At 35.0% G+C, this 12,564-nt stretch overlaps 1 protein-coding gene across 1 annotated transcript in view; it reads left to right on the plus strand.

Moving 5' to 3' along the window:
- The window catches only part of LOC120350798 (hemicentin-2-like), a 228,886-nt gene that overhangs the window by 98,210 nt on the left and 118,112 nt on the right, over positions 1–12,564 (plus strand). The window contains exons 5-6 of the mRNA XM_039425661.1: positions 5,872–6,017; positions 6,807–6,865. Of these exons, the coding sequence (XP_039281595.1) occupies positions 5,872–6,017; positions 6,807–6,865 (205 nt within the window). The remainder of the gene's footprint in view (positions 1–5,871; positions 6,018–6,806; positions 6,866–12,564) is intronic.

Genomic DNA, 12,564 nt, shown 5'->3' on the forward strand with positions numbered 1-12,564 from the left:
TAATATATTTATAGTTCATACACAAAGGTTCTATCCAATCACTGTAGATTGAGATTAATTCCCAGAGGAATGTAAAACTTTCTCTCACAGAAGTCAGTTAAATTTTAATCCTGATCAATATCACGTGAACCAATTCAGAGAAGACCATTTTTAAAAGATAGCTTATCTGATAGGTTCTACTGGAATTAATCAGGATTTAAATTTAACCGGTTTTTTTGAAACCGGTGCTAAGTAGCTGATAGAATGATTACAAAAGTTCAACAGCTGATTCATAATTTTGACACAGTCCCACACACATGAACTCGCTCACTCACTTCCATCATCAACAGACGACGAAATAGTTATTATCAGCTGTTTATCCAAGGATGAGTAATAATATTATCATTTTAATGTCCTTCAGCAAGTTTTCTCAGGGATGAGACCTGTAATAATCATATTATATGTAAGAATATAATAGTGCAATCAAACTTTTATATTATAAACCTATCATGTTCTGAGTTTCGTGAGAATCGTTAGAGCCGTTTTCGAGATCCGGTGAAATACAAACATATAAACATCCAAACATCTCAACATCTAAACATCCAAACATTTAAACATCTGAACATATAAACAGAAATTTATTGCTCGTTCAATAGTATAGGATTCCATCCATGGTCCATGATGATATATAATTTCTGATTCATGATCTCTATCAATATGAGTATAATATGTAATATATATTCAACATTCTCTTTCAAACTGGCACAGAGATATTTATGGATATCCTCTTTCAAGAATGATTGCTCTGGTGTTTAAACCTACGTAAATACAAACAATATTATATCATAGTAGTTTCAAACAGCATTATTTTATCTTATTTTGTTCAATATTCTCAAACCTATACTCACATTATTTCTATTTTATCAAAAGTTTGCTATTTATCCGCGTATGAGCATTTATATATTGTAATCTGCATAGAGTAATTCAATCAATCAACAATTGAACATTTTCTTTCATAGCTTTGCAAGTACAATACGACATCGATATTTCAAATAGGTAGTTGAAAAGAGATCCTTCAAATCATCAACACGATCATTCTTCAGCTTGAATCAATGAACGATTTAACATTCTCTTTCAAAGTTTAGCATGTGCAATACGACGTAGATATTCCAAATTGTTGAAAAGCGATGCTTCAAATCATCAACACGATCACTCTTCAGCTTGAACCAATGAACGATTGAACATTCTCTTTAAAAGTTTTGCAAGTACAATAGGACGTAGATATTCCAAATTGTTGAAAAGCGATGCTTCAAAACATCAACATGATCACTCTTCAGCTTGAATCAATAAACGATTGAACATTCTCTTTCAAAGCTTTGTAAATACAATAGGACGTAGATATTTCAAATAGTTGAAAAGCGATGCTTCAAATCATCAACACGATCACTCTTCAGCTTGAATCAATAAACGATTGAACATTCTCTTTCAAAGCTTTGTAAATACAATAGGACGTAGATATTTCAAATAGTTGAAAAGCGATGCTTCAAATCATCAACACGATCACTCTTCAGCTTGAATCAATGAACGATTGAACATTCTCTTTCAAAGTTTTGCAAGTACAATAGGACGTAGATATTCCAAATTGTTGAAAAGCGATGCTTCAAATCATCAACACGATCACTCTTCCAGCTTGAAACTGTGGATTGATACTACTTGACAACAACAAGTTTGGTTTATAGGAGTTTACCGAAGACCACAAGACAGGATAAGCCCTGACCAAGTTGTTTGGATTTCCTGAGGCAAAGTCTCAGCTCTCAGCACCAGCTTGTCAAAAGTCGATCGCTAGAATATCAACATAAATCCTCAAAGATAACAAGTGATCTCCGATAGCAGCTTACAGAATCTTGGAAATTATTCTCATAACAGGATAACAACATCATTGATTTGGTTATCCTTGTCAGAATAATACATTAAACATTTATTAATAGATATTATTTTTGAGAATAATTGATTATTATTATTTTGTGTAATAATACACATTGAAAATTTGTATTATTCCAACATGTGAATATGTGTATAGAATGTGTGGAGACCGGATTCCTAAGCAGGCCTTATTGTACGAACCAGTTGAAAATGAATGGGAGAAGGAAATAAGGAAAAAGAAAATCTAACATTCTTTAATGATTGAATATATTCAATTGCTATTTCTCCAAGCTAAATCTTGCTCTTTTGGGGAAGTAGTTCTCAATATTTGATTTTTTCAAAAATAAATTATTGAGCTGCGTACACATATAAGCGCTTCCAACCCGCACCGAGCACGCTCCGCCCTCGTACCGCCCTTGTTACTCCATCGAACCACAGTCGCTCCGCCCACGCACCCATCATGAACGTTACGGAAGATGTTAGATCTTCTCGCGTTCCCCGGTCGAACCACTGTTGCTCGCCGGTCGATCATCAATCGCTCTGCTGGAGTGACGTTCGGTTGCGGAGCAGAGCGAAAGTCTGTACGCACCTTTGGATTTTACTAGAAGCGAATTGTATTTTTGAAATGTTAATGTTTTGTTGCTCTAAAAGCACGGGAATCATGCCTAAAGCGAGAATACATCATTGCTTCGATTTTCGTTGTCGTGAGAGTGATTATATTACATTCTTGAAATATTGAGATGTATGATGAGGCCTACATTATGTTCACTGAATTGATCATTTGTGAAATTTCAATGAAAAGCTATAAAGCTGCGTACAGACTTGAGCACCACAAACACGTGCATTTCACGTGTATTTTCATCAGCTGATTATAACACTGTGTTCGTACAGGGACTGTAAGGTACAAATATAATAAGCGTAGTGTCAGCTGATGAAAATTGGAATGCGTGTGTTCGTGGCGCTCAAGTCTGTACCCACCTCAATGAGTTGTGAATGGGTGTTTATGAGAATTGTTTCGAGAGGTAGATTCATGGAACAGATAAACTCAATGTAATACTTAAAATTTAAGTAAAATTAATACATATTTAATATGTATTCTAGGTGAAACAATTATTGACATGGGCTACTTTTAAATGAATCAAAATTAAACAAAATAATCTTATAGTACCCTTCATTTTTAAAAAAACTTTAAAATAGTTGAACAACTAGTAACTACACTTTCGGTGTAAACCGAAACTAGTTGTTCAACTATTTTAAAGTTTTTTAAAAAATAAAGGGTACTATAAGATTTATTTTGTATTCTAGGTACCTTGGATGAACTCTTCAAGTACTGGAAATAATTTTGATAATTGATCAGTGTACGTGCTAATTCAAGTTCGTGAATGGGAAATCTTACTTCAATGACAATAGTATATGAGAAACATACTTATCTTGCAACTATATTATGCTTGAGAGAGCGAGCGGCCAATATAAAACAAGACTCGTTTATGACCACATTGTCGTGCTACTTCACAAATTTGTCTCCTTGATTAATTCAATTCACTTGTTTGTTTACTGTATGCTTGTTTTATTGGATAAAGAACTTGAAGAATCGTTGAAATAAATAACTTGTAATTGTTCCAATAGCTTGTAGTGCTTGTTGGTTAACTGATCCACTCTCGTTTCTCTACTGATGGGAGATCGGAAACAGTTTGTAATCTAACTCGAAATCCTGCCAGTAGACGGCAGCAAATATTGGGTCATAGTTTCAACTCCGCCCACTCTCTCTCATGATTGGAAGACAGTATGTGTTGAATGTAATTCTGAACTCTGCCAATAGGTAGCTCCATTTGCTGGGATGTGATTCAGAGACTGTGAATCATTGCATTAGGTTGGATTCGCACAAGAGGTCCACGTTATAATGATAGTATTTGATCAACTTTGGTTTTGCTATCCTTGTCTATCTTTCGACAAAGCCGGTGGTACTATCCTTTTCTAGATCCACAACGGTGCCAATTATGTTTATGACAGTGTAGAAATATGATTAATCAATGCAGAGAATCGGCATCGCTATTCTTCTATCTTTATTCACTGTCATTATAACGTGTACCCTCACTATAGTAGGTTGCCTTGATCACAAACATAAGATGCGTGGAGAACGCAGCCTGCTATGGTGTGACGTCATGCTGCGACCTCTCGGCCCGGCTTAACATGCTTTCAAATGTAAAAATGCCAAACTTTGAGCCCTCATAGCAAATTAACGATCAACACTACATAGAAGTGATTGACATCAAAATGTTCAGCATTTTATCCCCTTTGGAACAATATCAAAACTAATTTTCAGTAAAAAACCTATAAATGTTACTGGTGAGTCTAAAACAAATCGTTTAAACACACGATTTGATTTGATAATTCCATTCATATACACTATCCTTGGGATTCGCATACTTCAGTGGCAGTGAAAATATAATTCCTATAAGTTCTAACTGGACTATTCTCACCCAGCCCAACCGAGCGAGTATGTATAGTACTATTAGAAGTTGTAGGAATTATATTTTCACTGTTCACTGTGACTGTTGTGTGCGAATAATAATAATAATAATAAGAATTCAGCTTTATAGTTACTATAGGTGGTGAGCTCCGTCAGAAGATGTTTATTTACTTATTAGATTCATGGAGAGTCCTTAATAACTACTTCGGAATAAGGAGAAGAGCTTGCGCTACCAACACCTCAATTCCTTATATTGCCTCTTCACTTTAGAATTGATGTGGTATCACTATCATTATCATTACATATTATAATATTTGATGATTAAGATGATATAAACACTGGTTATCAGATTATCATATTGATATTATCATTATCATATTACTGAATCACTGCTCAAATCAAAATCAAATCAAATAGCTTTTTATTCACAAAACATAATACAAATTTATAAAATTCATTTACACATTTACCAGTGAATACTCTCCACAAAGACTTGAGTCTGTGAGTGGAGAGTGAGTTCTTTCAAGTTGATTGAGATTATGTTCTCATGTTTTGTACATATTATAATTAAAACTATTTCAATTGAATCAACTAACATTCATCAGCAAATCAAGAATATAAATTGCAAACAATAAAATTCCATACTGGTAATAAGTATATACAGACAAATATATAAATAGTAGCTTAAAGGCTATACTTAATCATGATAAATGGCAAATTCACTAAGTTCTGAATAAGAAGGAAGATTGAATCAGTTGGTCTGCAGCATCCCTGCCAATTTCCAATAACCATCTACTCAAATGTTGCTTGTAGGTGTTAATACTGTAATTTTTCGACTGTTTCAAATGATTGGGAACGTTTCTATATAATATATGACAGATGTATTCACTATTATTTTTAAAGCAGTTATGTAGGAGTCGGGGATGAGCAATACCAAAGTTAATTAGATTTCTTGTATTATGAGTATGAGCTAAATTATGAAAATGAAGTGTTTGTGTAGTATATGTAATTCATTAAAATCGTATGTAAAGCTGTCTTATTAAAAACTTGAAACTCTTCGTAAACAAGATTAGATGGGTAGCGATAGTCTCGCCTGAGACATGTCTTGATGACTGCTCGCTGTGCCACCGCCACCGGCTCCAAGGCAAACGAGGAGGCTCCACCCCAAGCTATGACACCATACATAACAACTGACTGGATATATGCGTAGTATGCCACCCGCAGTTGATGTAAAGGGAGGACAACTGGTAAATCATTTAACAAGCCTCAATTCTCGACGGAATTTTACGATTGTATCTTGTGTCACAAAATTAAATTTTTCGCCAGTCTTCCACAGGTCTCCAACACGTCTTCCAATGCTCAGGATCACAATACAGTATTTTCCCCGAATTTGTTTCAAATAAAATCTCTTTCAATATCTTTCGATTCAATGAATCTCAATTCTCTTCGAAATGTCGTGGTTTCGTTTTGAAATTTGAAATCTTTTCTAATTTTTCCAGGTCGACCAACTCCTCGCGTCACCTGGTGGCAGGAAAACGCACTTCTTGACGATACTTGGGAAGCTCTCTCTGAGAGAAGCGTCCGCAACGTCCTCAAGATTGAGCGTTTGGAGCGAAAACATCTTAACACCGTTTTCACCTGCCAGGTAAATACGAAAGAGAGATCAACTTTAAGATTCACTTTGAACTATCAGCATTTACTGATGATATCAATATCATTGCTTCTCATTCATTGATTCTTATTTTGATTGTGCTCTAAATCTTAATCATTTAAAGTCAAAGACTTCAAATTCAAATTCAAATTGAGTTTATGCACAAAATCATTACAATTAATACAGTACACATGTATAAAGAATACAAAACACTTGTGAATTTTCCCTCATATAGACAAGTCTGTGTGTGGGGAAAGAGTTCTAATGAAAAACAACTTGGTACTAGAAAGAAAATGATAAATATTTACATTATAACTTGAAAAATAAAAGTTGATTAAATTTAGTGGAGAGAGTATATTATATTATATGTTTGAATAATTGAAGTAGTACAATGAAGTACTACTTATTTAGTGGAGAAATCTCTCGCTAGTATTATTGATGTGATATTTCAATTTATAGATGGTTAATGTATGTTCAATGAAGATACTATTGTCAGCTCCTTGATAGTATTGTTCATGTTTTTTTTGTTATTCCAATGACAAATTCAATTGCAGAAATACAAAACAAATCTATTAATAAACCTAAATAGGTAGAAAAATTATACTGAATTATAACAACAATTAAAGATGCAAACGTCAGAAGTCATTTGTATACTAAATTGTAGGAGAACCGTAGAAAATTTGGACAGAAATCTGTTACTTTTTAATCTCAGCTATCATTATACTAAACTTGTATTGAATGAATATGTAATGATTAATCTTAAATAAAATATTTCTATTTCAGGCATCGAATAACAACCTGGTAGCTCCCATATCCAGTGCTGTTACGCTCGATCTCAAACCGTAAGTTTGCCAAATTATTTTCGATACTTCTAATTAAGTATCTAACTATATTTAATTAAGTTCTCCAGTCAATATCTTCATAGAAAAGAGAAACCTTATTGAGAATTCAAGATAGGTTATTTAGAATTCCAAAGTTCTCATATAGTGAGAGGTCCACGTTATAATGGCAGTGTTTGATTAGCAATGGTATTGCTATCCTTCTCTATCATTCAACAAAGCGGATAGCTTTGCTCTGTTTCCAGATCGTCTTTTAACAATTTAGAATCAATAATCAATTAACTAGTAGTTCTGTGAACAGTAGACCTCACGCAGTATTCTCATCCACAAGTACCTGATTGAAAACTATAGACTTTAATATGGAAATACAGCAATAGACTGGCTTCTCCACACATCTGTGTAATCACTTGTTAGCTGATTTATGATGAATAATTCTATAGTTTGATTTTCACTCCAATATTGGCGTATGAAGGAGGCTGCTTTTTCCTTTTATATTATCCTTGAAATGCAAAATTTCCAAAAACCTTCTATAAACGTCGACGCGCAATTATAGAGGAACATACCTGTCAAATTTCATGAAAATCTATTACCGCGTTTCGCCGTAAATGCGCAACATAAAAACATATAAAAATTTTAACATTAAGAGAAATGCCAAACCGTCGACTTGAATCTTAGACCTCACTTCGTTCGGTCAACAAAATATTTCATCTTAATTAAGAAATTATTGAAAAATATAATTTCTTGCTCAATAAAATATAATTGATTATTCAATCGAGAATGAACAGTTAATATCACATCAATAAACCTGTATCAGCTTCCGTCTATAGAAGGCATTGACAAGACAGAGGATCGGCAACGCTGCTCTGTTATATTTCTTCACTGCCATTATAACATGGACCCTACTATCAAGATTCCTATCCAGGGAAGAACTATTCTTAATCATTAGATTGCCATCCTATTGATAATATTCAAGAACGTTCATTTGAAAATTTGAAGTCTCTAGAAATTCCTATTACTGGAATAAGATGATAGTATTCTTCATCATTTGAGCATTATTTTTTCGACAATCTAATCAAAATCATTTTCCAAGTTTAGGCCCGGTTGGACAAAAACCTGTTAAATTTCAATCATGATTAAAAGACATAACAACCAATCAGAGAAAGCTGTTTTGGAGAGAAGGGATCTCTGATTTATTCTTGTTACATCATTGATAATCTAATGAAATGAATTTTATTAGATTAGGTCCGGTTGCACAAAAACCTGTTGAATTTTGATCATGATTGAAAGCCATAACAACCAATCAGAGAAGGCTGTTTTGGAGAGAAGGGATCTCTGATTAATTCTTGTTACATTATTGATAATCTCTAATGAATTTTATCAGATTAGGTCCAGTTGCAAAAAACTTGTTGAATTTTGATCATGATTTGATATCTCGACAACCAATCAGAAAAGAATGTTTTGGAAAGAAGGATTCTCTGATTGATTCTCATGGCATTCAGTTACGGTTAAAATTAAACAAGCTTTTGTCACAGAAAAAAGTAGAATTAGGAGGTGCGTGTTCTCTCCTCCGTGCTTTAGAGCAACTGGAGCTTGCATCTCAAAGTCTGCAGATATGATGATTCATTGGAAAATGATCCATTTATGAATTGAGTGTTTGTAGTTGATCGGTTTTAATGAATGAGATTTGTAAGCAAGATGTGCCTTCACCAAATATGTAAGCGTGGGAAAATGAACAAGAAAAAAAGATCGTACAGGTTTTTGATATTAAAGACAAATCAGTAAATTTTTTTATTACGAAATTAGAATTATAATTATAATTTATACGAAATAATAATCAAATGAATATTTCAGGGGCTACTTGGTTTGCTGATCTGTGGTCGTTCAGTTTATGATAATAAAACAATGAAATAAACAAAAATTACTATTTAGAATTATATATCTTACTTTACCATAACAAAAGTCCCTTGGCCTGCTCTTCAAGGTCCAGATAAAACACTCCTGAACTTAAAAAAAAAACTCTGCCAGTTGATTGAATCAAAAACAACATCTTTCACTACCAGATTCAAATCCTGAAAATACAATTATGTAGGTTCAAACTGCCCGGACTGTGACAGCCTATAATTGAATTCCCAAGACAGAATCCTTCTGGTAAGCAATGCCTTAACTCAACAACTCACTTCACAAACGGTTCAAGGAATACGGGCCACGAAAGAAAAATTCCAAATCTATTTATGTGAAAAACACATGCAGCCTTGATTCACAGACCAAAAGTCAACTCACTCTTGTTTGTATAGCATGGAGCTAAAATCCATAATATTGCCTTCACGAAACGTGATAAAACACACGTTTCATCTTTGTACATTGGAGATCTTCTCGCTCTATCAATTATATTTGATAATTGAATCCGTGACCAGATTTCCAATTCACAAAATATTATTTCAAAAATTGAATAGGTTTTGATGTCATGTATGACAGATTGAGTAGATTAAATCAATTAATATGATCATCCAAATAGTTCCAGGAGTAGTTCAAGTGGTTAATCGGTTTCAATGAATGAGATGGAGCAGATTAATGAAATATCAATATATATAATATATATATATATATATATATATATATATATCAATATATATAATATTAATTATTCAAATAGTTCACGAGTAACGGTTCTAGCTCTGAATCCAAAGTAGATACATTCTTAGCTCCGGCAAGTGAAGAGTATTTCCATTTCAATTTCCATTCATCTCCCAGTTTACTACCAGAATGGAGTGTTTCACGTATCTGCCAGTGTGCTATTGAAATAAAACTAAAGCAATGTGTGAGTAAAGTCCAAGCTAAGCCAGTTAGTGGTTGAATGAACGTTCGTTGAGGGGTTGAAAGGTGACTTTTCATATTCATCCAGCAGTGATGCATGTCACGTTTACTGTGGGGTGAAAAGGAGAGCGTTGGAAAGGGAGGGTTGGAAAGTCTGATAGAGAGAGGATGAGAGGTCAGGATTGAAAGTATGATAAAGAGAGAGTGAGAGAGAGAGAGAGAGAAAGTGACAGAGAAAGTGATAGAGGAAGAGTGATAGAGTGATGTCGGGGTCGGGTTGGAATGTCTTATGAAGAGAGGTCGGATTGGAAAGTCCGATGAAGAGAGATGGATAGAGGTCGGTTTGAGAAGTCTGATGGAGAGAGAGAGTGTGATAGAGAGAGATAGAGAGAGAGTGAGTGAGTGATAGAGCGATAGAGTGATGTCGGGATGGAATGTCTGATGAAGAGAGTTGAAGAGAGGTCGGAATGGAAAGTCCTATGAAGAGAGATGGAGAGTGAGAAGAGTGAGAGTGTGAGTGCGAGTGAGTGAGTGATAAAGTAAGGTTCAAGGGGGAAGGTAGGGAAGGGTGATGATTTAATGATAGAAGGATGAGGGAGAGGGAGAAAAGGCAAATACAGAAAAATGGATGCTGAAGATGAGAAGAGATATTGAAAAGAAAGGAATAAGGGAGAAGATAGGATAAGGAAGAGAGAAAAAGAGACGAAATCGGACCAGGATAAGAAGAAAGTGAGAAAAGGGATAGAAGAAGAAGGAGTAAGGCAGAAGAAAGGATGAGGGAGAGGGGTGAAGAGACAAAATCAGAGGGAAAACAACAGGGTGACAAGTGATTGATGAAGCTATTGGATCTAATAAGCAGTGCCCAATTGACAAGGGCTGATTGAAAGGGCCAACGTGTTTTATAGGAGGCGTTTGATGAATGGAAGATCTTTCGGCCGACAGCTGTATCGGCTTGCTGAGCTGGCGTGGGGTGATCCCACACGAAAACCGAACGACACATTTACACGATACAGTTACATAGTTCACACGTGGACACTTGGAACGGTTCAAGTTACTTGAACATACCATAGACAAATGATTGAATTCTATAAAGTCATGGAAGTCCACTGCCCGGTCTCACCATGTTCGGTGAAGATAACAAAATTAAATCGTTTAAGCAGATTCAAGCTTACATTTTTCATTTTGGTTTGTGAGGAATAGTAATTTGATTCCCGTGGAATATAAGTTTCTTGATTACTCCTTGAATTGTAATTTTCATAAGAAACAAGGTAGATTTTTCATATTTTTACTTTCCTTGCCCTATTACCATAGGTAAGGAAAGTATTGCTTTCCGAAAAAAATTGAGGTACCCCAACTTCTAAATTTCTATACGTTTCAAGGTCCCCTGAATCCAAAAAAGTGGTTTTTGGGTATTAGTCTGTGTGTGTGTGTGTGTGTGTGTGTGTGTGTGTGTGTGGTGTGTGTGTGTGGTGTGTGTGTGTGTGTGTGTGTGTGTGTGGTGTGTGTGGTGTGTGTGGTGTGTGTGGTGTGTGTGTGTGTGTGTGTGTGTGTGTTGTGTGTGTGTGTGTGTATGAGTGTATGTGCGTCTGTGTACACGATATCTCATCTCCCAGTTAACGGAATGACTTGAAATTTGGAACTTAAGGTCTTACACTATGAGTATCCGACACGAACAATTTCGATCAAATGCAATTCAAAATGGTGGCTAAAATGGCGATAATGTTGTCAAAAACAGGGTTTTTCGTGATTTTCTCGGAAACGGCTCCAACGATTTTGATCAAATCCATACCTAGAATAGCTATTGATAAGCTCTATCAACTGCCACAAGTCCCATATCTGTAAAAAATTCAGGAGCACTTCACCATCTATGCAAAGTTTGATTTTAGATTACCAATTATCAGGCTTCAGATACAGTTGAAACAAAAAATTTCAAGTGGAAAAGATTGATCATGAAAATCTCTACAATTAATGTTTTGTAACATTTTCACCTAAAATTGAAAATAAGCTTGATGTTCGAGAAAATAAGATTATTAAATTGCAAACTGTTGGCGATTGTTTATTCTATTAAATCATTCACTATGAAGAGATAGCAGACTTCGTGTGTCTGCAGCGTTATTGTCCTGTCACCAGCTGGCTTCGATCTTTAAACAGTAGACTTGAGTTGCGCGGGAAAATTAGCGTCAGTTGATCAATTTTCATAACGGCAACGAAAGTTGTGTGAGTGCGCCACACCAGATTTTTCATTTTGTTTTGTGAGGAATAGTAGTTCAATTCCCATGGAATATAAGATTCTTGATTACTCCTTGAATTGTAATTTTCATAAAAAACATGGTATCGTAGATTTTTCATAATTTTTAAATAAAATTCCATGTAAATTAAGCTACTATTCCTCCCAAACCCTAATTAAATCGTCCCTATTGTCTTTCAATAAACAAACCGGTTATGTTTATACAGAGAGTATGGAATGTGATATTCTGAAAATTCAACATTTTATTTTTATTAATCATACCATAGAAGAATTTTGTACTCTTCTAAAGGAAAATGTTAAAAAAGATGAGATGAGAAGGAGAAGGAGGATATGGAAAGAAGGTGGACGAGCATGAGAAAGTAGAGGATGATAGTGTAGGAGAGCGAAAGGAAGGAAGAGAAAGAAAAGGAAGAGTAAGAGATATGGAGGAGGGGGGGAAGTAGGAATAGGAGGAGGAGAAGAAGGAGGAGGAAGAAGTAGAAGAAGAAGAAAACTATTGAGGAGAAAGAATTGGGGACTAGGAGGAGGAGAATAACTAGTGATGGGGGAATTAAGAGGAGGAGGAGGAGTTGGTGAGGGATAAGGGGACTGAGGAGAATAATGAGGGTGAGGTGGTGAAGGTGAGAGAGTGTGAGGAGGA

The sequence above is a fragment of the Nilaparvata lugens genome, chromosome 4, assembly GCF_014356525.2.
Source record: "Nilaparvata lugens isolate BPH chromosome 4, ASM1435652v1, whole genome shotgun sequence".
In the NCBI taxonomy this organism is placed as follows: domain Eukaryota; kingdom Metazoa; phylum Arthropoda; class Insecta; order Hemiptera; family Delphacidae; genus Nilaparvata; species Nilaparvata lugens.